Source organism: Hippopotamus amphibius, chromosome 12, assembly GCF_030028045.1.
Source record: "Hippopotamus amphibius kiboko isolate mHipAmp2 chromosome 12, mHipAmp2.hap2, whole genome shotgun sequence".
NCBI lineage: Eukaryota > Metazoa > Chordata > Mammalia > Artiodactyla > Hippopotamidae > Hippopotamus > Hippopotamus amphibius.
The window spans coordinates 88698870-88724637 of record NC_080197.1 but is presented as its reverse complement, the minus strand read 5'-3'; the positions used below and the strand labels follow the sequence as shown (position 1 = coordinate 88724637).

The 25768-nt window shown below is 37.0% G+C and overlaps 2 protein-coding genes across 2 annotated transcripts; both read right to left on the bottom strand.

Moving 5' to 3' along the window:
- Positions 1 to 2095: 2095 nt before the first annotated feature.
- LOC130834100 (olfactory receptor 8S1-like) lies at positions 2096 to 3025 on the bottom strand. Its single transcript, XM_057704177.1, has one exon. The coding sequence runs from the start codon at positions 3023 to 3025 to the stop codon at positions 2096 to 2098; it is 930 nt and encodes a 309-aa protein (XP_057560160.1).
- A 16913-nt stretch (positions 3026 to 19938) lies between these two features.
- On the bottom strand, positions 19939 to 20853 carry LOC130833581 (olfactory receptor 8S1-like; the record flags this gene model as incomplete). Its single annotated transcript, XM_057703342.1, has 1 exon — positions 19939 to 20853. A coding segment is annotated over exon 1 (915 nt), but the record flags the coding sequence as incomplete, so codon positions are not given.
- Positions 20854 to 25768: the final 4915 nt, after the last annotated feature.

Sequence of the window (25768 nt, the reverse complement as noted above, 5' to 3'; positions counted from 1 at the left end):
TATGCCCCTGGTAATGTTAAATGAGAAAAACTTGAAAAAAACCTACATATTTAAATGGAGTTTAAAAAACAGAACAGCCATGTATATGTAAAAATGAATGTATATGTAAAAATGAATATATCTATATACATATACATATGACCACTTACATATGATTATATGAGCATGGAGAAAATTATGAAAGAAAATACATTCAGTTAACATGGGTTCATGGAGAAGGAGGTGATATGGTTGGAAGGAGAATAGAAATTGGGGAAAAGAGCGGTAAGTAAAAAAGAAAAAGATTAGACTGGATCACAATGAAGCACCATACATGAAAAGATCTCATAAAATTGTATATGTGTCTTTATATGCATAAAGATATAAAAATTAATTAAAAATGTCAAGTCCACACTCCTTGGTTGAACATACTTAAAACAATTTCCCACAAATTATTCTGTATTTTTGAAATAGAAATTAGTGGGTTATTGTTATTTTAAATTCAAATTTCCTAATTATCTTTTCTGATTCTTCATTTTATCCATGTTCGTTGAATGCCAGAAACTAACAGAGTAAGGAAGGGGTGGGCATGAGAAGAATCATGTGGTTTTTCCATCAAGGAAGGAAGGGCTTGGGTGAGGAGAGCACTGTGGGGGTAGTTCTGAGTGGTCTGGAGGTTTGGTACGCTGAGTCCTCAAACCCTCCCAGGTACAGCTGTTCAACTCTTGATCAATTCCATATGCAGCCCAATTATGACAGCCCATTCTCACAGGGTTGTAACTAAGCAAGCCAGAGAACCAGCCTCTGAGTTTGGCTTTGGGTCATCTCTGAGCCACAAGCAGTAAGGTCAAAATTTCCAGGTCTGAACTTGTCTTGCTTGAAATTATCCTTGGTTCTTAATATTTTTATCCCCACCATATCAGATGACAGCAGCAGCTCCTTAATCACTATAGTTTCATTCTTGGTGGGTGCATAATTTTAGGTAATAACAGGTGGTAAGTATACATTTGCCATTGAATAGCATGGTATGTATGTTCCCATCAGAGAATAGGAATAGAAGATTTGCTGTCTTTTGTACCTCCTTGTATATTAATTAATCAAAAATAATCTCACTGGGGGTCAAGTGAAGGTCATAATTCAATTTTTAGTGCCAATTTGAGTACCAGTTTGACTTCTTTGTTTCCAACCAACATAATTTGAGTTTGGTTCACACAAATAAAGAAAAGGATGTTTTGCAAAGTACTAGATGCAAGAAAGGGTTTGAGAAAATGGATTCTGGATTCAGACCTAGTGGTTTGAAATTTCAGTTCTCCTCATCTGTAGGCAACTTTTCCGGTTCTCAGTTATTTCCTTGTAAAACAGAAGTAATAGTACTTAGTTCATACAAGGTTGTTGAGATAAAGAGGATTAAATGTGTAAAACACTTAGGATAAGGGTCTTTATTAAAAGTTTGCCATTGTTATTTTGTTTATTGAAAAACCTCCTGAGAGGAAGCCTACTGGGCATGGAATAACTAGAGGTCTCAGTAGCAGGAGTGCCTGGGCAGTCTCTTATTAGGAGGCAGGGGTAGAATGATTGGCCTTTTGTGGGTCACATGATCTCCTTGTGGTGAATGTGGGGACACACGGCATCGCAGAGAATCCCACTGGGCTACATAGAAGGGGCAAGTGTTAATTTCCCTAAGCAGAGTGGTATGTGGTTACTGGAGGAAGGGTAAACACATTCTGGGTAGGCAAAAGTAACAGATGTTCTCTACAACATAAATATATAAACAATACGTTGGAAAATTACCTGACCCACTTCTCATCCTCTGAAGAGGGCTGACCATTAATCATCCTATGACTAGAGCTTGCTGCCTTCTTAAGCATGTATTAAGATGCTGACACATACATATCTTTTAACATCTGGCATGATGGTCAATCAAGAAACAATCCCTTGTTTCTAAGAACACTACTTGCAAGCTGTGTTCAGACTAGTATTATATCAGAACGAAGATCACTTCATTCTGTAATGCAGGTATTGAAGGATTTAAGAACACTTCCAATAAAGCCGTTCCTAAGAATGCTAAAAAAAACTTAATTTCCAAATATGTATTTTGTTACAGAGTAATAGTCCTCTATATGAAAAAGTTAACATAACTTCTTAACATTCTTCTCATAGCTGCCTTCACCTCCTTGTTCTGCAGGCTATAGATGAGGGGATTCAGCATGGGAGTGATCACACTGTATTGTAAAGGGAAGATCATCTCCAGGGGCGAACCTGAGGTTGGCAAGAGATAGCTGAGGAAACCTGAGCCATAGAACAAAATCACAGTGGTGAGGTGGGAAAAGCAGGTAGAGAAGGCCTTCCTTCTGCCTGAGGTCGAGCTGATGTTCAGGATGGTGGAGACAATGCAGGTATAAGAGAAGAAGATTAAAATGAAGGTTCCAAAGAAATGCAAGACAGAAGAGCAGAGCAGGAGTGTGAAATTGGTGGAGGTATCAGAGCAAGACAGAGGGAAGAGAGAAGACAGCTCGCAGCTGAAGTGAGGAATAGTTTGGTCCTCACAATAGTCTAAACTGACAGCCAGGAGGATATTGATGAGAGCATCAACAAAGGCCAGGCCCCAGGAGCCCCACACCAGCCCAGCGCAGAGCTGATCGTTCATCATCTGGCCATACAGCAGAGGGGAGCTGATAGCTACATAGCGGTCATAGGCCATTACGGCCAGCAGACATGCCTCGGTGCCCCCAGTGGTAAACACAAAGAAGGCCTGAGCCAGGCAGCTCTCTACAAAGATGGTTTTACTTTCAGAAAGTAGATTCTCCAGCATCTTGGGGATGGTGACGGATGAGTGGCAGAGGTCCAGAAAGGAGAGTTGTCTCAAAAAGAAGTACATGGGCGTGTGGAGGTTGGGACTGACCCCGATAACCAGCAGCATCACCAGGTTCCCCATCAGGGTCAGGAGGTAAATAGCCAGAAACAACATGAAGAGCAGAATCTGGGTCTGAGGGTCAGCAGAAAACCCGAGGAGGATAAACTCACTAAACATGCTATGGTTTCCCATAGTGATAAAAAGATTTACCCTAGGAATCCAAGAAAAAGAGACATTAAAACTCCTTTTGTGCCTCCCAATTACCCCACTGTCTTAGCCCTCTTGTTCATATGCATCATTTCACAACTGTACTGAAAACCACGTTCACATTTTCCTGAGCTGAATTCCTAATTATTGTGATAAATTTGATATTGCTGGATGGCATTCTACTACCCCTCTATCCACTCCCTATGTAAAGTTGTGGACCCTAGTCTCTAGAGGTTTCTTTCTTTTATTTTTAAGATGGGTATTAATACAAAGAACATGTTGTATAGTCACTGGGAATAGAGAGAGAATTTGATGCAGTGGAGTAAGAGGTTAACAGCAGAAGTGTGGTCCCTGAGAGTGGGAAAAGGAACCAGATCCAGACAGCACAAGTGGAGTTTTCTCCACAGATAGGAGGAGAGGCTCTTTCTCTTTTGTAAAGAGGAGGGAAGGTAAAAGGGTGGGGACTGAGGCAGTTAGCTTGGAGGATTTCGTGGCTGAAATATGAGAGACTTTCTGATTGCTGCAAAGTTTCTGAAGAATTGTGAGATGAGACCATGAACAGAGTTTGCCTATCTATCTATCTATCTATCTACCTACCTATCTATCTATGTATGTACATATGTTGTGTGCTTTTAGTGAGGTGGTGGTGAGGGATTTTGATGAATCAAGAACACAAAACTCAGGTATACCTAGTGGAAGACTAATTTACTGAGGAAATACAGTAAGATTAACCGGTGACAAATTTGCCCGTTTGAGAGTCTAGGACCAGTTTGAACAAGTATGTGGTTATCTCAGTAATATTTAGCTGCTTAAGCACATGTGTGGAGCAGACAGATATTTTGGTTTTAAATGGAGTTTGTTTTTTTCCAGGCATATGTAGTGATAAAGGAAAAAAGAGGTAAGGAAGTAAAGCATACTTGCAAAGTGAGTGAATCACAGAAACAAGGCTGTGCAAGGAATTAAATGAGGGGATTATGGCTAGGGCAAAAGTCATAAAGGCATTGGTTTGGGCTGAAGCATTGCTTATGTAGGAACACTAGGGTAAGCAAATTGTAAGATTTGGAGATAGTCGTTAGACAGAGGGATGCCTGAAATTCAGATCTTGTAGGTATAAGCACTCCTGATGACCAAGTGCTGGGCATTATTGTGGGAGCAGGTGGCTAAGATGGGGTAGAAGATTCAGTCTCTGGCACATTAGAAGACAAAGTCTAGGGTGCTGAGTTAGTGTGGTAAGGATTTTTTTCCTGCTTTTTTGTTTTTGTCTTTTAACTTCACTCCTTTTTCTTTAAAGATTAGTTTTGAAATTTAAATAAAATTTAATGAAAAAACATTTCAGTTCAAGGTAACCAGTCGAACTAAAAACCTAGTTGACCGCTGGAGGAAACACCTACTTGTATTTGAAAAGAGAAGCTCTTCCCTGGAACAGAGTAATATCTGGCCACGTATTCTATGCCCAGCTTAAACTCCTTTTCGTAGTTTTATAACCAGGCTCTGCTCCTGTCAGCGTCTCAGCCAGCGTGGAAAGTCCATATGTCCATCTGACCTACATTTCACACTCCAAGACTTGCCCATGTTCTCCTGCTTTGTTCTGACACCCTTGACTTGTAACCTCAGACTCTGGTAGCTATTCAGTAATGGTTTCTAAGTCTGGCCCACTCTGGCCTTTCCTTCTAACTCAAGACAACTATGTTCAGCTGATCAAAGGGAATTAGGGTTTCTCTTCCCTTGACTGCTAACCGAGCAGATGACTAAGTTCAGTTACCTGTCTGAATAACCAGTAGCATCAGGTGATGGCAAAAATATTTTGAGATCCAGTGACAAATTATTCACAACCAGGGAAAATTACTCAGCTTGTGTAGTTAGTGTTGAGAATCCTGCATTAGGGCAGAATTGGGAAGAATTCTATTGAAAATTAATATTTGTAGTGAAATATGCTGGCAATAAGATGTGATGAATTATGTATATTACTTTTCCAATATATGCATATTTATTTCCAGTTATTTGAAGAACATGTTATGAAAATAATGGCTAAAATTTTCATATTTTGTGCATTAATTTAGATCTGATCACAGTGTCCACTTGGGGTCCTGGTACTTAGATCACCACACTATCTCCAGAGGATATAGGCAAAGCAGCTAGTAAAGAATTAAAAGGTGAAATCCTTTATGTCAGGTAAAAGGCCCATATTACCCCCCAAAAAAGTGTGGAAGGATAGGGGCTGCCATGCCTCTTTGACTTGATTTCAGGGCAATACAAGGAAAAACCCTTCTTCTTATCTCCCACCTCCAAAAGATTTTATAAATTATGGAAAGAATTTTATCCTTGCAACAAGGCGAAAGATGGGATAAGCTTGCATAGTGTATTTGCACACATGAAATACAGTGACAGGAAGAAGAGCTGCTGTCCAGGGGGCTTGACTTCCACAGAAGTGGAGCATCAGATTTCTTTTTAGAAGCGTATTTGTAGATACCCTCAAAATAAATCAATATGTAAAATAATAAAGGCAAACCATTTTACTGTGGCTGATGCTTACCTAAAGTGTCACCATTAGTGATTTCTTTCTTCTGCTGTTTCTAAACATAAAATGTCAACACTTCAGAAAGCATGACATAGTAGTTTTGTTGCCAGATATTAATACTGGAGAGAGTTCACTGGATCCTGTCCAAAGGAAAAACAGCTAGGGACTGATCGTTACAGAATGAAATATGACTTTATCTCATAATGTTGAACAGAAAATATTAGCAGAGAACATTAATAAGTTATGAATGAGTAGGGTGCAAAAGGAGAAAGTGGTACAGTGTATTATCAATTTGGGAAGATAAGTCTGATCATAAAGGAACTTAAAGTCCTGGGTTTATGACGAGGCACCTGGTATGAAGGAAAAACACCTAAAACCTTCTAAGAGAGATTAGTTATCTCTAACACCTAAAAGAAAACAGGTATTAGAGATAGGCATAACCTATTTTATAATTTTATAATTTTGCTCAGATTGTGCCTTGATCTTGCCCCATATGTCTCAAGACTGGGCCATCTGAAGATTATTTGAATTGCAGATAAAGCAGCTCCCTGAAGCTCATAAGACTGTGGTTGATGAGACAGTTTAAGGCATGACGAGTGGGAAATGTTCTCCTAATGTCCTACTGTATCCTTATCTGGGCTGCTCTCAGCTGCTCCAAGATAAAACAGAGGCTTTATGCCTGAGGTTCAGTAAGTGCAGTGGAATGTTGCCAACATCCTGAAATTTAGAGACAGACATATGTGTGGTATAACCCAGTTGTGTCATTTACTATCTGTTTAACTTTTGTGATATTGTTTGGTCTTTTAAATCATAATTTTTCCGCATGTAAATTGAATAAACTTGGGGGAAGTAATATATATCTTACATTTAGAAGGACTGAGTTAGCTTATACATAAAGAGCTGGCAGCAGATTTCTGACATATTAATTATTAATGCATACCAGAAAGAGGAAGAAGAAGAAAGGTATTTCAGAGGAATAGATCAGAGCATGTTAGGGAAGAGATAATGTGAAGCTGTTTGCAGAAGAGCTGTGCCTAGACCTGGAAGCAGTGTTTAGGCCAGAGAACAGTGAGGAGATGAGAGGCTCAAAGGGAAGCTAAGTTTCTTAGGAAGCAACAAGAGAGGAAGGGAGTGAAGGGAAGAAGGAAGTACCTCAAGGAATAGGTTAGGAGGGGACAAAGCATCAGAGGATTCAGTAGAATGTTTTCATGCTGTTGGCTTCTCCTGGTGGAAACAGTATCCTGGAGCTTTGAGTCAACAGGTGAAGAGATCAGAGATCAAGTGATATTCATTAGAAAAAGATGTACTATAACTTCCCAACTCTGGAAACAGACATAGATTTCTTTCTAGGCAGCTGAGTGAGAGGGGGGAAAAAGAAATGCATTAGCTCAGGCTCCAAAAAGCACATCACTTGTAGAGAAGCATTCAGAATCTTATTTTTACTCTTACCTCATCATGGCTTTGAAGAAAAGACAGGAGCAATATCTTGAAAATGTCAAGTTCTTGACAGGTTGTATTTATTTCTCTCATAGTTTCTCAAGCTTGATCAGAGTCATAAGTAAGTACAAGATCATTAGTTCACACCTTTCCCTCAATGACTCTAAATATATTGTTGATAGTGTTATCTAAACAAAGGATTCTGATGTCTAGCCAATCAAAAGAGCAGTTGGTTTAAGCTCAACTAAGGAACCCAGAGGACTGGCTCGATAATCTATATTCCTAGGAGTTACAGCTTGAAACTAAAGTCTAGCCGCATTTGCTAAGAAGCTTGAGCTTTTAAAAAGGCATAAGGGATTTTCTCTTGTGTGACCTTTGCAACTTGTGAACTAAAGCAATCAACCTGAACTTCTAGATGAGCTTTCCCCCTTGTCTGCTGGGAATTGAAGAGAGGCAGGGTAGGAGAAAGGAATTTGGAACCTGTGAAGAAAGCCAGAATTTTCCCTTAGGGACATACAGGCCATGTGGACCCTCAGAAAACTCACTTGGGATCTGAAACTAGACTCACAGCTAACCTCCAGGTTATCTTCTCATGTGTATGAGAAATTCAAATGGATTTAATATTAATCGGTATTAACATTAATCAAGTGAGGTAAATTTTTAAAGTTAGTGTTGTATTATGCAAGAAACATGATCATGGTAAAGTGTACAAGCAGAATATAAGCTTCAGCAGCTTTCCTGTGATCTCTCCTATTCCTACTCCTCATAGATCAGGGAAGCAGTAGGAGAGAAGTATCCAGTTGTTAAAGATACCTGGTCTAACTGGGAAAATACCCATAGGAATCAGAATGGTGCTGGCCCTATGAAATACAGGAACAGCAATGACATTTTCTGATGCTAAGGAACTACTGTTATCTCAAGGGCTAATATTAAGTAGATGTCAAGAGGTTTTCATAATTTACTGTATGTGGTTACCTAGATAAATGGCCCCATGTCATTTTAGTAAGGCAAGAAGAAAGGTTCAAGGTATTTACATGTGTACATCTGTGTAAAGGTATTCATTGGGACATGATTTATAAGAGCAAAAAGGGGAAACACCACAGATACACATAAGTAGAGACTGGACACTCACACGATGGAGTACTTTTAAGCTGTAGAAAGGAATGGGAAACATCTCTAGGTATTGGTATGGAGTGATATTCAGGACATATTGTTAAGTAAAGAAAGCAAAATGCAGGGCGGTCTAAATAGTATGCTAACTTCTGAGAGGCAAGCACATACCCATGTGCATACAATACACACAGTTTAATTTTCAAAAATGAAACACTGGAAGAAACAAAAACAAAAATGATTACATACAGGAGGATGGAGAAAACAAACAGGATGGGGGAAACAAGTATGAAAGTGACACTGCTTTGAATGTACTTTGTTAAATAGTATTGACTTCTGAGTAAAACTTCTGAGTTTTACAAAATAAAGAAGATTAAATTTAAAAATCCTAAAATTAAAAACAAACAAACAAATGAGCTTAGTGGTATATGAAAGTAGTGATATAACCACAGTAGAAAAGAATTATTTCCACTGACCTTAGATTGTAGAATTTTGACTGGGCTGATGTAGTGAGAGACATATTTCATCCAGTAGTATTACTATTAGTAATAATATTGCTATTGTTTTTGAAACTATTAGATGTATATTTGAAAGATAAAACAAATATTATGCTAATATTGTTAGGAATATATATTTCAGCAGAAGAACAAAGTGAGACAATAAAAAATCAAATAGTAAGACTTTTTGTAATCTTAAATTTGAGTTTGAAATATTTATGAAGTTGTTACATTGTTTTGTGCTTTAAACGGCTCTGTCAATTGAAAAAGCCTAGACATTGGGACTTCCCTGGTGGCGCAGTGGTTGAGAATCCTCCTGCCAACATAGGGAACATGGGTTCGATCCCTGCTCTGGGAGGATCCCACATGCCTCAAAGCAACTAAGCCTGTGTGCCACAACTACTGAGCCCGCGTGCCACAACTACTGACGCCCACACACCTAGAGCCCATGCTCCGCAACAAGAGAACCCACCACACTGGGAAGCCCATGCACTGCAACAAAGAGTAGCCCCAGCTTGCCACAACTAGAGAAAGCCTGGGCACAGCAACCAAGACCCAACACAGCAAAAAATAATTTTTAAAAAATGAAAAAGATAAAGCCTAGAAATTATGATGCAGTAGTATGGATCACCTATGGTACCCTGAGTTTGGTTTCCAAATACTATTAAAGGAACTAGGATTCCTTAGAAAAATGGCTGCGTACAGGTTCAGGACAGGAAGTGTGTACATAATAAATCTGGGATTTTTTTGTGTGTGCCAGAAAGTAAGAAAGGCATCATAGTCTATTATTGTCATCAGAAGGTCACAGCAACCAGCCCACAGGCCCAAACTGGAGTATTCTAATGAAAAGTAACAACTGAAATTGATTAAAACATATTGAATATGTAAAAAGACATGATTTAATGACAATGTACAATCAATCATTCAATCAATTGATAAAAGAATAGAAAAATCTCATTGGACATCAGTGGAGGTTGCACTGAAAGTCTGTAATTAAAGGGAAAGAAATGAAGACATGACAACTACTTTTGTTATGAATTACATTTCAGGGTAATCAAAGAAACCCTAATGATATGAAAACTTGCTTTTATTCAAATGAATTCCAGCCAATAAATGCAGAAGAAATAATAAAGTTAGAAAATTACCATTTTGAAACTTCTAATGAAATAACTGCTTCAGGCAATGGTCATAAATGGTTTATAAATATATAAGTAAATAAGTAAAAGAAGATTGGGGAACTTTACAATTAAGAGATGTGATTATCATTACCTGAACCCACTGATCAATCCTGTCATCAACGTAAGTAGAAGAGCAAACATCGTATTTCTCTTGACATAATGCAACATGAAGTACACAACTCCACTTACGAAGATTTCAAGAAAGGACTCAAGTCTTAAGACAAAGTGTGGGATAGGACAAGGTATACAACACAACAAATAAAGCAAATCAGCTAAATCCAGAATGTGGATATTCCATAGGAAAACCATATGGATTTCTCCAACAAACAGCAGCAGTCACAGCTTTCAAATCTGCTCAGAAACTGTGAAGACTCCTGCCTTAGCAGTGAAGTAAGCTTGTTGCAGCATGCATGACAGCCCTGGTTCTCCTCTATAGTAGGATATCCTGAATCCATCATCTTCTGTAATATCTGGCTCTGCTCTGAGGAATATTCCTTGTCCATTATCCGGCACAGCCACAACTGAGCTGAGCACTGGAAAGAATGTCCTTCTTAGCAGCTGCATAGCTTTCACTGCTTGCTTTTTATTGATACCTGGTGCTTCAACACCTAGAATTTTCCCTAGAGATTGATATAACTGGTTTTTGTAAGGCAAGCTTCTAGTCTCTGTGAAGGTAATCACCGCTCTAAACCTTGAATAGACTTGATATTTTAAGTCTGAGGACCCTGTTATCTTAATTTTACTTAGCAAGCATGATCTGCATCACCTGTCTTATTAGTTGGGCTACCTTGAGGCTATATGAATCAATGGGCTTAAGTGAGAAAGTAATACCCAAACCTTGTTTTGCCAGTAGGGCTTTGTCTTTTTTTTTTTTTTTTTTTTTTCTATTGGGGTATAGTTGCCTTACAATGTTGTGTTAGTTTCTGCTGTACAACAAAGTGAATCAACTATAGCTCATGCAGCTCAATATCAAAAAAACCAAACAGCCCAATCAAAAAATGGACAGAAGACCTAAGTAGACATCTCTCCAAAGAAAACATACAGATGGCCAAGAGGCACATGAAAAGATGCTCAACATCACTAATTATTAGAGAAATGCATATCAAAACTACAGTGAGGTATCACCTCACACCAGTCAGAATGACCATCATCAAAAAATTTACAAACAATAAATACTGGAGAGGGTGTGAAGTAGAGGGAACCCTTGTGTACTCTTTGTGGGAATGCAAATTGATACAGGTTTTTGTCTTTTTGTGTAGGAGGAATTTAGTCTTATCTCCTATTATGGCCATTGCATCAAAACCAGTGCTTACCACTGTATCAGTTTCAGATACAGAAGTAAGCAACATTTCACTCCTACAAGACTCTAAATTACAGAACTCTCAGCTAATATAAACTAACTGAGAAATTAACTTGGTAAACTGCATTTCCTTCCATTTCTGTTTGCAGGCAGGAATCCTAACCAGAAATTATTTCTCATGGTACTTTGCTAAAATTGACAGTAGGCAGTCAACACCCACCAATATTATATTTTTATTATCATTTCCTCTAATGTTATGTCATCAGTCAGCATGTGGGCTGTCTTTCAAGCTGTCTCGGATAAAACTTTGGTCAAATAATTTACTACAGCTTAACCACAGTGTTGCACTTTCTAGTCTGCAGTCTAAACCTTTACTGCCTGTTGCTTGACTGCTTGTGCCAAGCATATGACACACATTATGGGTTTTGTTACATGGAGCACTCTACTTCCTAGAGTGAAATTCTATATCCCTTAGGATAAAATTTATTTACAAGTCTCTGAGACCAAAATGATGATAGCTTAAACAATATAGAATTTTATTTTTGTCATGTAGAAGTCTGAAGGTAGCAATTCATGGTGGGTATGATGGCTCTATTGCCCCAAATCCTCAGCATCTGGCAATTTATACTTGTATATATATGAGTGACCTCCATTCCCAAAATCATGTAGTGGACAGCACGGGTATTCTAGCTCCTGCATTATAAGTGCAGTCCAGCAACAAGGAGAAAGGTATAAGAAAGAAGTGGGGAACAGCAAGAGACAGCATGCTTTCAAGGTGACTCCTTGAAACTTTCTGAGTTTCCCTCATTGGTCCGATTTTGATCACACTGTCACACATATATGCAAGAAAGACTGGTTAAAGAATCATTCTGTATACACCTGTGCCTGGATAAATAACTGCAGTAATTCTGTGATGAGGCAAAAAAGGATAACAGATATTTGGTGACAACAAGCAATTTCTACCACACATAGGGCATACTATTAACTTAAAATGCAAAAAGATAACCAGAAAACTAGAGAATAATATCTATTATGAATAATGATGCAAAAATTCTGAGTAAACTACCAGCAAATAGAACATAGCAATGTATCAAACTAAAATTCAATAAGACCAAACAAGGGTTAACACTATAATGCAAGGATGGTTCAATATCAGGAAGTTTACTGACAAAAACGTGACATTGACCAAGATGGCCTTAATGTCTCCCTCAGTTTTGACTAATCTTTAGATGAGTTTTTTCCTGCCTCTCAGCCCCTGACCTCTCTTTTCTTAGAGCTTTTACTTTCAAAAACTTGTCATTATACATCATTTCTCTGCTCTTTTGAGATGTGAATATTATAAAAGGCCTCTTGTAAATTTTACAACCCAGGAATGCCTGGAAACCATCCCCTTTGAAATGTAATCATATAGAAATGTAATCATCAAGAAAGAGAAGGTGCTACCTCCCCATTTCTGTGGGAGGGTAGGAGCCTGACTTCTAGGGCACCTTGGTCTAAGCTGTAAATTGGTCTCCTGTCATGAAGACACAAGAAAGGTTACTTTTCCTTTGGGTAAAATCAGGTAGCAAACACAGATGGCCTACAATCTCCCCATCACCCCAGTTCTTAAAACCCTACTGCCTTTTGTTTCAGTGGAGTTGAGTTCAGACTCAGTTCTTGCCTTTCTTCCCTAATGCAGTAGCTTTCAGTACAGTTTTCATTGCTTTTTTTATTTTATCCAGTGCAATTTTTGCTTTGACAACATCAACACACTAAAGAAGTAAAACTGTACAGCAATAGTAGTAGATGCTGAAAAGTAATTTGTAAAATTCAGCATCTATTGCTAATAAATAGGAATAGGAAGAAACTACTAAAATAAAGATGTCATTGATTATAGGAAATATTATTTCAAATGTGAAACACTAAAACAATATCAGTTAAATTCAAGAATAGGCCAGGGATTCCCATTGATACCATTTTTAAATATTATTTTAGAAGTTTTCACAAAGTAAAAACAGAAATGAAATTACTATATCAATATTGAAAAAGAAGAGTATAAAGTATCTCTCTTTTTTCTTAGTTGTATAATTGCATGTGTAGGAAACTTAAGCAATTATAGAAAAGAAAAACAAAAGTTAATAAGATTTGGTACTGTGGCTTATTGCATCCATTGAGTTCAGCTGTAATCACAGGAAGAAATTTGATATAGGAATCAGTGCTTACAAAAATCATCAAGAAGGGCTGGAGGAGCTCGCACCAGGATGATATCCTAGTTAACCATGTACCCAGCCCCTAGAATCATTCATTTGCCATAGTAGGAAAAGCTGCTGCCACTGATGCAGACAGCCAAAGAATCAGGAATGTTCTGCTGTTGCAGTCAAGTGTAGAGTCATGCTACTTTCAACCTAACCAAAAGCTGTCTCTCCTATTGTAAAAGCTGCTAAATCAGGGAGACTTCACCACAGTTATCAGCTGCAGAGTCATGATCTAAGTCAGCAAAATGAATGCCCCACATCTTGCTTTGCTCCTTCCAGGATTCAGGTTCAAATTATCATCTCAATGAATGTGTCTGACTGAAACTTCAAAAAAGACTTTCTTGACACCTAGATTCGATGGAGTCTGCAAACACAGTTTTTACCTTCTCACTAGAATAGGATTGAAAGTGATGCAAACAAATGCATTCCACAGCATCTACCACACTGGATACAACAGTAATTATATAAAATTTGCAGCTTATCACTGTATTAACAGTAAGAAGAGTAAAAAACAAAAAAGGGAAAACAATTCATTTATAACAGTGACAGAAACTTTAAATATGTATGGGTACGTTTAATAAGAATGGAATGATAATCTATGAAATTATATTTAGGGATATAAATGATGTCTAACAAATTGAAATATTCTTGTTGTGAAAGTATTTTTATTGGAATGACTCAACATCATTAAAATGTCTACTATCCCCAAACCAGTTTTTAAATTTAAGGCCATTTAGGGAGTCAAGGAAGGGAGGGAATACGGGGATATGTGTATAAAAACAGACGATTGAACTTGGTGTACCCCCCCCAAAAAAAAAAATTAAGGCCATTTAAATTGTAATGCCCATATACCCAGATAAAACCATAATCCAAAAAGAAACATGTACCACAATGTTCACTGCAGCACTGTTTACAATAGCCAGGACATGGAAGCAACCTAAATGTCCATCAACAGATGAATGGATAAAGAAGATGTGGCACATATATACAATGGAATATTACACAGCCATAAAAAGGAATGAAACTGAGTTATTTGTAGTGAGGTGGATAGACCTAGAGACTGTCATACAAAGCAAAATAAGCCAGAAAGAGAAAAACAAATACAGTATGCTAACTCATATATATGGAATCTAAAATAATGGTACCGATGAACCCAGTGACAGGGCAAGAATAAAGATGCAGATGTAGAGAACAGACTTGAGGACACGGGGTGTGGAGGGGGGGAAGGGGAAGCTGGGATGAAGTGAGAGAGTAGCATTGACATATATACACTACCAAAAGTAAATTAGATAGCTAGTGGGAAGTTGCTGTATAACATAGGGAGATCAACTTTATGATGGGTGATGACTTAGAGGGCCGGGATAGGGAGGGTGGGTGGGAGTTGCAAGAGGGAGGGGATATGGGGATATATGTATAAATACAGCCGATTCACTTTGGTGTACAGCAAAAACTGGCACAACAGTGTAAAGCAATTATATTCCAATAAAGAGCTTAAAAAAATTGTAATGCCCAAATAGGACTTTTTTGAAACTGAATAAAGGATACAGGACTCATATAAAATAATGAAAAAGAATAATAGTGATTGTGGGGGGGATGTTGTTGAAGAAGCCTTATCTTGCCAAATATCAATATAACATTTTAATTAAAAGATAAATAGAACATTGATTAAAAAATTAAAAACCATAAATTTATCTCAGATTTTAACGTGTGACTCAATTGCTATTTTAGTTCTGTTAAAAAAGAATAGCTTATTTTTTACATATTGCTGTCACAGCTCTTATCCATCATAATCTAATGTAGTTAGACATCTATTTCACAAGTAAGTACAAACATGAATTCCAAATGATTACAGATGTAAATGTAAAACATTTTTAAACCTAAGTCTAAGAAAGGATATCCAGGGAACTATTTTTAAATTAAAAGTGAAGTAGACCTCTATCTCAATGGGTAAAGAGGTTTATTGTTCAAAGAATATAAATTATGTATGAATATAAAAAACTAAACTTTTGTATGGCAGGTGATACCATGAACAAAGACAAAAACAAGTAGCAGAACAGAAAAAAACACCTGCTTCATAGAATACAAATGTAAATATACACGAAATGTGAAATGCTCTAAAATTTTGATTAAAAACACCAAACAAGCTGGAAAAAAAATGAGCTGTGGATATAATCTTCACAAAAGATCAGATGCAAAGGACTAACTAATATGTGAAAAGATGTTAATATTGATTAGTGGCAGAGGAATGCAAATTGAAACAAAAATGAAATAGCACTATATAATATGCTATAACACAGTGCAGGCTCAGCAGGGGTTAAAGGACACTTTGCTGGTGGAGATGTGAAGTGCTGTAGCATACCTGGAAAACAATTTGGTGGCATCAATTAAAATTAGAAAAATACAAACACTCTACAACTCTATTACTGGGAATCAATCCCAAAGACACAAAGACATATCAATTTCACGTTATGTACTTAAAAATGTTTACTGAAGCTTTTTGCAGTGGTTAAAAAAATGGAAGCAAAGTGAGCCTAAGTGTAGGGGAATGGTTTGAGAAACTGTGGCACATTCACAAGGCTGACACACATAAAAATGAATTAGAGCTATGCAATTTGAGGTGTAGTACGTTTTATAAATTATTAATGAAAAGCAAAGAGAAGAAAAAGTCTATATTATATATAGTTTTTAAACAGAGATGGAAAACTTATGTATATATACATATATGCATATGTGTATGTAAGTTTGAATGTGAATATATAAACCCAGAGAAAGCTAAGAAAAATATATACTCTGTGGTTAACATGGGTTACCTTGAGGGAGAATAAGTAGGAGAAGATGTGGAAAGGACTGCAAGCAAAACAAAACAAAGAAACAAGAAAAAAACAGGAAATAAATTGTATGATGTGATCCCATTCAAGGGTTTACATAAAATGATGCCTGAATAAAAGAATATAAATAAAAATGGCTAAAAAAAAACTACATAGAACTTAAATTTACTCTCATTTGTTAAGAAAAAAATAAACTTTACTCCCAGAAATATTCTCTAGATTATTGGAGATAGAAATTCATCTATTACTATATTTTTTCCAACATGTAATTCTTTCCTTTTCTCATTCTGCTCTCATCTTTCAGGCCTTGTTTGTTTGAATTCTGGACCTCAACAGAGCAACATGGAAGAATATAGGATATGAGGATTAACTAGCTTTCTTCCATTAGGAAGTCACAGTATTCTGAGGCAAGGGAAACATGGTGGTTTTGGAGAGGTTGGAGGTTCTTGGTTTTTCAGGTCCTCCAAATTCTCCATGATGTCACTGTTCCACTGTTCCATGATGTTGAGATGATATAATTCCCTGGTCAACATCCATTTCTCCCGTAAGCAACCTGCTGCAATAGTTAAGTCACTGAATTAGTCTCTGGGTTATTTTTGAATAGTCTCTGTTCTACATCTGTAAAAGGACAGGTATTCTTTCAGCACAGGGAAAGAAAGTCCCTGAACTGCATTCTGTAAGAAATATTTTTTAGATGTTGAGTTGTATGAGCTGTTTATATATGTTGGATATTAATCCCTTGTCAGTCATATCATTTGCAAATATTTTTTCCCAACAACCCGATTTAAAAATGTGCAGAAGACCTAAATAGACATCGTTTCAAAGAGGACATGCAGATGGCTAACAGGCACATGAAAAGATGCCCAACATTGCTAATCATCAGAGAAATGCAAATTAAAACCACAAGGAGATATCACCTCACACCTGTTACAATGGCTATCATCAGAAAGTCTACAAATAACAAATGTTGGTGAGGACGTGGAGAAAAGGGAAACCTTGTACACTGTCTGTGGAAATGTAAATTGGTGCAACTAATTACTGTGGAAACCAGTATGGAAGTCTCTCAGAAAAACTAAAAATAGAACTACCATATGACCCAGCAATTCCACTCCTGAGTATATAGCCAGAAAAACCAAAAACACTAATTTGAAAGGACACATGCACCCCAATGTTCATAGCCGCATTATTTACAATTGCCAAGACATGAAAACAACCAGTGTCCATCAACAGATGAATGGATAAAGAAGATGTGGTACACGCGTGCATACACACACACACACACACACACACACAAATACGGAATACTACTCAGCCATAAAAAGAACAAAATTTTGCAATCTGTAGCCACATGGATGGACTTGGAGGTGGTTAAGCTAAGTGAAAGAAGTCATACAGAGAAAGACAAATACTGTATGATATCACTTATATGTGGAATCTAAAAAATACAACAAACTAGTGAATATAACAAAAAAAAGCAGACTCACAGATACAGAGAACAAACTAGTGGTTACCAGTGGGGGGAGGAGGAGCAACATAAAGGTGAGGGAGTGGGAGATACAAACTGTCAGGTGTAAGATAGGCTTAAGGATATATACTGTAAAACACAGGGAATATAGCCAACATTTTGTAATAACTGTAAATAGAAAGTAACCTTTAAAAATTGTGTAAAAATAAAAACTTTAAAAATCAAGAAATGAAACAATTGTCTTGACAACAGAAGACCCTGTGTTCTTGGCATTCCTCTTTCTCTTGTACTTGCTTAATTTTCGCAACTTTCCCTTACTGAAAGGCTTAGCACAATATCCATGGTTTCAGGCAATCGGTCTTCAAATATGAATGGCAATTACATATGATGCGCAGTAACGATGGACAGATGACTTACTCTTTTGTGTGCGTGTCTCAGCACAATCATAAATTCTACATATCCTCACTTCCCTGAGAGTGGTTGCCTGCAAATCAATCTCCCAGTTCCAATTTCAAAACCAATCAGCTTTCTTTGAAAGAAACAGAAACTGACTGAAGATAACCTGATTAAAGGGAGAAAATACATCTTTGGAAAAAAGGATAGTTCACAAAATAGAAGAGGAAGGACAGCATAGCAATTACTGTCTTTTCCCAAATCTTAACCAAATATCTAATTCTAAATATTTTGCATTTCACCAAAGCTCTGTTGCTTGAACCTCACTTTTGATACCTGTATCAATTACCATTCTTTGTTTGAAAGCAACAGAATCCAATAGCAAACATAATTACAGAAAGTATTTGTAAGCCTCATAGATTTAATGGAAGCAGCACTTCAGTGAGTGAGAGCGTAGACTTGATTCAAACTGCGTGGGTTAAAATTCTAGCTGCACCATTTCCTTGTTGTGAATCGCTGGGCAGCATACAAACATCCTGGTCTCATTTCCTCATCAGTAAAGGAAAGCTAACAATAAATCTATATTATATATCTGTTGAGATAATTAAGTGGGATAAAAAAGGTACCTTATATTAGTTTTCTATTGCTGCCATAACAAATTAGCATAAACTTAGTGGCTTCAAATGACACAAATATATTTTCTGATAGTTCTTTAGGTCAGAAATATGGGTGGGCTCAACTGATTTTCTACTCTGGATCACACAAGGCCAAAAAAATTCTGCAGGCCTTACCTGGAGGACCTGGGAGAGACACCATTCAGGCTGTTGGCAGAATTCAGTTCCATGAATTCCATGGACTAAAGTTCCTATTTCTGTGCTGGCTCTTGAGTGGGGGTTGTTTTCAGCTTCTAGAGGCCACCCACAATCTCTGGCTCATGGGCCCATGCCAGCAACGGTGGGTGGAGTCTTTCTCATGCTTATATTATCTCTGACCTTCCCTTTCTGCCGCATCATAACTGCCTACAGCTGGAGAAGTTTCCCTGCTTTTAAGGACTCATGTGATTAGATTGAGCCCCTCTGGATAATCTGCGTTACTTGACCCCTTTAAAGGCCTATAACCTTATTCATCTGCCCAGTTCCATTTGCCACATAACATATTCATAAATTTCAGGAATTATGAGATCATCTTCAGGGGGCCATTCTGTCTATCTCAGGAATTTAGCTTACTTTGTGACATGAGTTAAGAAATGTAACAAATTAGCTATTATTACCATATCTATTAAAAATATGACCTCAGGAAGGACAATTGCCAGGGGATCAGGGTTTCATGGTCTCTTTAGGCACTACGGTCAAATTGACTTTCTTCTGAATGATGGGTTTTTTGTTGCTGTTGTTGTTTCTTCCTGCTCAATATTTGAATTTACTAGAGAAAGATTCTAAATAACCTCACTTGGGTCTTGGTTTCACTCCTTGCCTCAATGCACTGTCAGGAGAAAGGGACAATAGTTAGTCTATCCTAGGTTATAGGTTCACCTCACTTTATGGACATATAAATTTGAGAAAATCAGTTTTCCTAGAGAATTGGAGTGTAATTATTTGAAGACATGTGAAAGAGTAATAAGCAACAATAGCAACAGATGTCCACATAATATAATAAATTAATATTTTAACAAAATGATCCCTCCTTTTCAGGAGGGTTAGCTGATTCATTTCTCCTTTTCCAAATAAGACTGAACCTGAATCATCCTAAGATAAGAGTTTTCTGTCCTTTTCAGAAGCATTTCCAAAGAAATCAATGCCACTATGTTCCCTGTAACATCTGGCAGCACGGACAATCAAGAAATTCTCCTTAAAGTCCATTGTCTGATCATGTAGCACAATAGTTCAGCTTCTCTTTTATTATCATTTTGTGTATATACTACAAGAGAGAATGAAAATATTTTCTAAACATTCTTCTCATAGCTGCCTTCACCTCCTTGTTCTGCAGGCTATAGATGAGGGGATTCAGCATGGGAGTGATCACACTGTATTGCAAGGAGAAGATCATCTCCAGAGGGGAACCTGAGGTTGGCAAGAGATAGCTGAGGAAACCTGAGCCATAGAACAAAATCACAGTGGTGAGGTGGGAGGAGCAGGTAGAGAAGGCCTTCCTTCTGCCTGAGGTCGAGCTGATGTTCAGGATGGTGGAGACAATGCAGGCATAGGAAGAAACAATCATAATGAAGGTTCCAAAGAAATGCAAGACAGAAGAGCAGAGCAGGAGTGTGAAATTGGTGGAGGTATCAGAGCAAGACAGAGGGAAGAGAGAAGACAGCTCGCAGCTGAAGTGAGGAATAGTTTGGTCCTCACAATAGTCTAAATTGACAGCCAGGAGGATATTGATGAGAGCATCAACAAAGGCCAGGCCCCAGGAGCCCCACACCAGCCCAGCGCAGAGCTGATTGTTCATCATCTGGCCATACAGCAGAGGGGAGCTGATGGCTACATAGCGGTCATAGGCCATCACGGCCAGCAGACATGCCTCGGTGCCCCCAGTGGTAAACACAAAGAAGGCCTGAGCCAGGCAGCTCTCTACAAAGATGGTTTTACTTTCAGAAAGTAGATTCTCCAGCATCTTGGGGACGGTGACAGTTGAGTGGCAGAGGTCCAGAAAGGAGAGTTGTCTCAAAAAGAAGTACATGGGTGTGTGGAGATGAAAATCAGCCCTTATCATCAGCAGCATTAAGAAATTTCCCATCAGAGTGAGGAGGTAAATCAGAAAGAACAGCACAAATAGTACAGCCTGAATATGGGGGTCAATAGATAGTCCAAGGAGAACGAACTCACTGATACCACTGTAGTTTTTCATTGCCATATAGAGAAGTGTTCCCTCTGGAAAACAAAAAAAGAAGATCCATCAAAAGTCCTTTCATGCCTCTCAGTTATCCTGGCACCTAGATCTTATTCTGCATAAATGTTTTTTCATTACTGTCCCACAATCCACATTCAGATACTTAAAAGCTCACTTCCTGGTCATCACCATACCACTGATGTTTTAAATCAACCATGTTACTATAATATTTTTATTATAATCTTGTTTTTTTTTTTTTGAGCTGGAGTATTTTTATGTGGTTTGGAGTAAAACACTTGAAAAGGAAAGTTTTGCTGATATTAGAGGAGGATGGAGAAAAAATTTTAGGATAAATGGAGATAAATGGGGAAAGCATTAAATCTAGATGAAAAGGTCTTAGGTAGGAGGAGAGGCACTTTGTCTATTCTGTGTCTATGAGGGAAAGTCAAGAGTGCAAGACGTTAAGGGAATGTCCATTTGATTGCTTCCATTTGTTTTCAATAAAGTGTAAATGATTTCATTGGTTATGCATGTATATGTCTGTGAGCATGCTGACATGCATATAAGAAGGCCTGATAATGACAAAGTTAAGTGTTCAGTCATGGGAATAGAGGTGAAGTTGAAGTGTAAGAAACCATTAGAGGGTAGGAGGACAATAACATGAAGGACTTTAGAGACTGGATGTGGAATTAGATTGCTTTGGATTTTCCTTGTTTTAAATTTCTCTCATTTTATTTAGTGGTATCATGTTATCATTTAAATTTAAAATACATTAATAAAATTATAATACATTAAAAAAAAAAAAACTGGTAGCCTAGATTATCATGCCCAGTGATATTTTAGGTGGGTTTTTGTAGGCAATGCTATGACTGCAGTGAGTCATGAGAAGCTGTTCCCAGTAACAGAACAATGCTCTGAGTAGATACACTATGCTCACCCTTATATCCAATAATATATGTAGTCCCCACACCTGTCTAAGCCATTCTAGCAGGTTTTAAGGTCCCACATAGTTATCTAAACTCTATCCTCACATTTTAAGACTTGTGTGTATATCCCCACACTGTCTTCATATTCTAGACTTTACCTGAGTCTCAATATAACTATTCAATACAATGGTCTCAATATAGAGTCCCATCCTGGTCTTTGATGTTCTAATTCAACACTGGTTCATTTAGTTCATCACTGAAGACTCAGAAACCTATCTTTTTGTCCATTCATTGACTAAATAGCTGAGTTTGCTAGCTCAGGTAAGGAATAAAACCCAATTACCTGAATTCTCAGTTAATGGTACACTGGTTTGTGATGCTTTCAGGTCCAGTAAGTGATAAAACTGTTTACCTTGTGAAATCAACATTGATAATACCACTGTAGGGAAGAAATAGGAAATCATGTTGAAAGTTAACATTTATGATGGATTCAACACTAACAATGTAAAATGATAATTGTGGATAATATCTGATTTACAGTCATTTGGCATCAGGATAAAGGAGGTAACTTCTTAAATTCTTCCTCTTTCACTCTTTGTATATAGCAACATTGTGCATTGGGGCTCCCAGTGCTCATTCTGAGATCATCCCAGAACAAAGCAACAAAGGAAATTCAAGTAACTGTTCACAGTAGCCAGGGGTGAGGCTTGTTTTGTATGATTTCAGAGCCAGTACACACTGGCAAATTCTACCCAAGTGTTTAAAGAAGAATAAATACCAATCCTTCTTAAACTCTTCTAAATAATAGAAGAAGAGGGGATACTTTCAGTTTTATAAGTCCAGCATTACCCTAATTCCAAAGCCAAACAGATACCACAAGAAAACCATAGGCCAAGATCTCTGACAAACATGGACATATATATCCTCAACAAAATATTAGCAAATTGAATTCAACAGTACACTAAAAGGATTATATACCATGATCAAGTGAGATTTATTCCTGGGATGCATGGATGGCTCAATATACACAAATCAATTAATCTGATACACCACATTAACAGAATGAAGGATAAAAACTACATGATAATTTAAATGGATGCAGAAAAAAGCATTTCACATCATTTATGATAATGATGTCAAATTCAACATCATTTATGATAAAAATTCTCAACAAAGTGTTGAGGGAACATACCTCAACATAATAAAGACCATATATGACAAACCCACAGCTAACATCACACTCAGTGGTGAAAAACTGAAAGCTATCTCTCTGAGATCAAGACCAGACAAGGATGTCCACTCTTGCCAGTCTTATTCAACATAGTATTAGAAATCCTAGCCAGAGCAGTTAGGCAAGAAAAAGAAATAAAAGGCATCTAAACCAGAAAGAAAGGATTTAAAATGTCTCTACTGTCCGATGACACAATGTTATATATAGAAAACCCTAAGTACAACAAAAAACTGTTGGAATTAATAAATGAATTCAATAAAGTCATAGGATATGAAATCAATATAGAAAAATATTATATTTCTATACACTAACAACAAACTAGCTGAAAAAGAAATTAAGAAAACAATCCCACTTACAGTAGCACCAAAAAGAATAAAATACCTAGCAATAAATTTAACCAAGGAGATTAAAACTATGTAAAAACTATGACTTTGATGAAAGAAAGTGAAGAAGACACATATAAATGGAAAGAAAGATACCCTGTCTTCACAGATTGGAAGAAATAGTATTTTTTAAATGCTCATGCTAACCAAAGTGATCTACAGATTTAACACAATATCTTTCAAAATACAATGGCATTTTTTGCAGAAACAAAACAAACAATCCTAAAATCCATATGGAACCACAAAAATACCCTAAATAGCTGAAGCAATTTTGAGCAAGAACAAAGCTGGATGCATCACATGTTCCCATTTCAAAATTTATTACAAAGCTACAATAATAAAAATAGTAAGCTTCTGGCAGAAAAAACAAGTGTATCCACCAACAGGACAGAATAGGGAATCCAGAAATAAATTCAGGGATGCAAAGTCAATCAGTCTCCAACAAGAGTGCCAAGAGTACACAATGGGGAAAGGATAGTCTCTTCAATAAATGTTATTGGTAAAACTAGATATCCACATGAAAAACAATGAAATTGGATCATTACCTTATACCACACACAAAAATCAACTCAAAATGGATTAAAGGCTTAAATGCAAGACCTGAAACTATAATACTACTAGAAGAAAACACCGGGGAAAGCATCTTCATATTGGTCTTGTCAATGTTTTCTTGAATGACATCAAAAGCACAGGAAATAACAACAAAAATAGACTAAGTGGGACTACCTCAAACTAAAAAGCTCTGCACAGCAAAGGAAACAACACAATAAAAAGGCAACCTAAGGAATGGGAGAAAATATTTGCAAACCATAGATCTGTTAAAGGGTTAATATCCAACATATAGAGAGAACTCCTACAACTCATTAGCAAATCATTATCATCATCTTCATCTGTGTAAAAAATGGGCAAAGGATTTGAACAGACATTTTTCTAAAGAAGACGTACAAATGGCCAACAGGTATGTGAAAAGGTGTTCAACATCACTACTCATCAGTGAAATTCAAATCAACATCACAAGAAGATATTACCTCACACCAGTTAGGATGGCTATTATAAAAAAAAAAAAAAAACAATGAATAATGGTGAAGATGTGGAGAAAAGGGGAACCCTGCCATGATGTTGGTAGGAATGTAAATTGGTAGTCACTTAGGAAAATAGTATGGAAGTTCCTCAAAAAATTAAAAATACAACTATCACATAATCCAGCAATCATTTGAGTATATTTCCAAAGGAACTGAAATCTAGATCTTGAAGAGATATCTGCACTCCTCTATTCATTGCAACATTATTCACAGTAGCCAAGACATGGTAGCAATCTAAGTGTCCAGGAACAGATTAATGGATAAAGAAAATGCCATAAATACATAAAATAGAATATTATTCAGCCTTAAAAAAGGAAATCCTGCCATTTGCAACAACATGGATGAACCTGGAGGACTATATACTAAGTGAAATAAGCCAGTCACAGAAGGAAAAATACTATATACCACTTATATGAGGAATCTAAAATAGCCAAATTCATAGAAGCAGAGAGTAGAATGGGGTTGTCAGAGTCTGGGAGGGAGGGGAAACAGGGAGGTATTAGTCAAAGGGTATACAGTTAATTTATACAACATTAATAAGTTCTAAAAATCTCTTGTACAGCATAGTGACTCTAGTTAGCTGTACTGTATACTATATTGTATTGTATACTGTATTGTATATTATAGCTGTATTGTATACTTAAAAATTGGTTAAGAGGTTAGATCTTAAGTGTTATCACAAAAAAACACAATAATAATAAAGGGGGTGGAGGAAACTTTTTGTTTATGCATTGATTATTATGATGGTTTCACAGATGTCCACTTATCTTCAAACTTATCAAGTCATATAAATTAAATATGTATAGCTTATTCTTTGTCAATCTCATCTCAATAAAGTGCTTCTAAAATTATTTTAAAACTTTCATTTTTACTGTGGCAGAAATGTCACCATTATTGATTTATTTTTTCAAAATCTATTTCAAAATTTAAAATAAATAGCTTTGGGAACATAATAGATTTGCTTCTAGATATTAACACCCATTATGTGGAGGAAATTAGTTGGCTCCTGCCTAAGGGAAAAGTTCCCTGAGAAGAGTTCATTCCAGAATTAGACAAACAAAGGGTACCAAGCATAATAAATAATCCATAAGTGTTGCTTAGAATGTAATAGTGAAAAACATGAATGAATGAATGACACTACTTTTGGAAGACAAGCCAATCTATGTAACCAAGGCACAGGTTTTTAAATGATCTGTATTAGCTTAAAGTCCCTTATTTTATGAAGGGCACTTGGAATTAGGGGAAAAGTATAAAGTGAGAGGTGCCAAAGACAACCATCACCTATTTTTTAAATTGTGTCCTAATTTTGCTTTATGT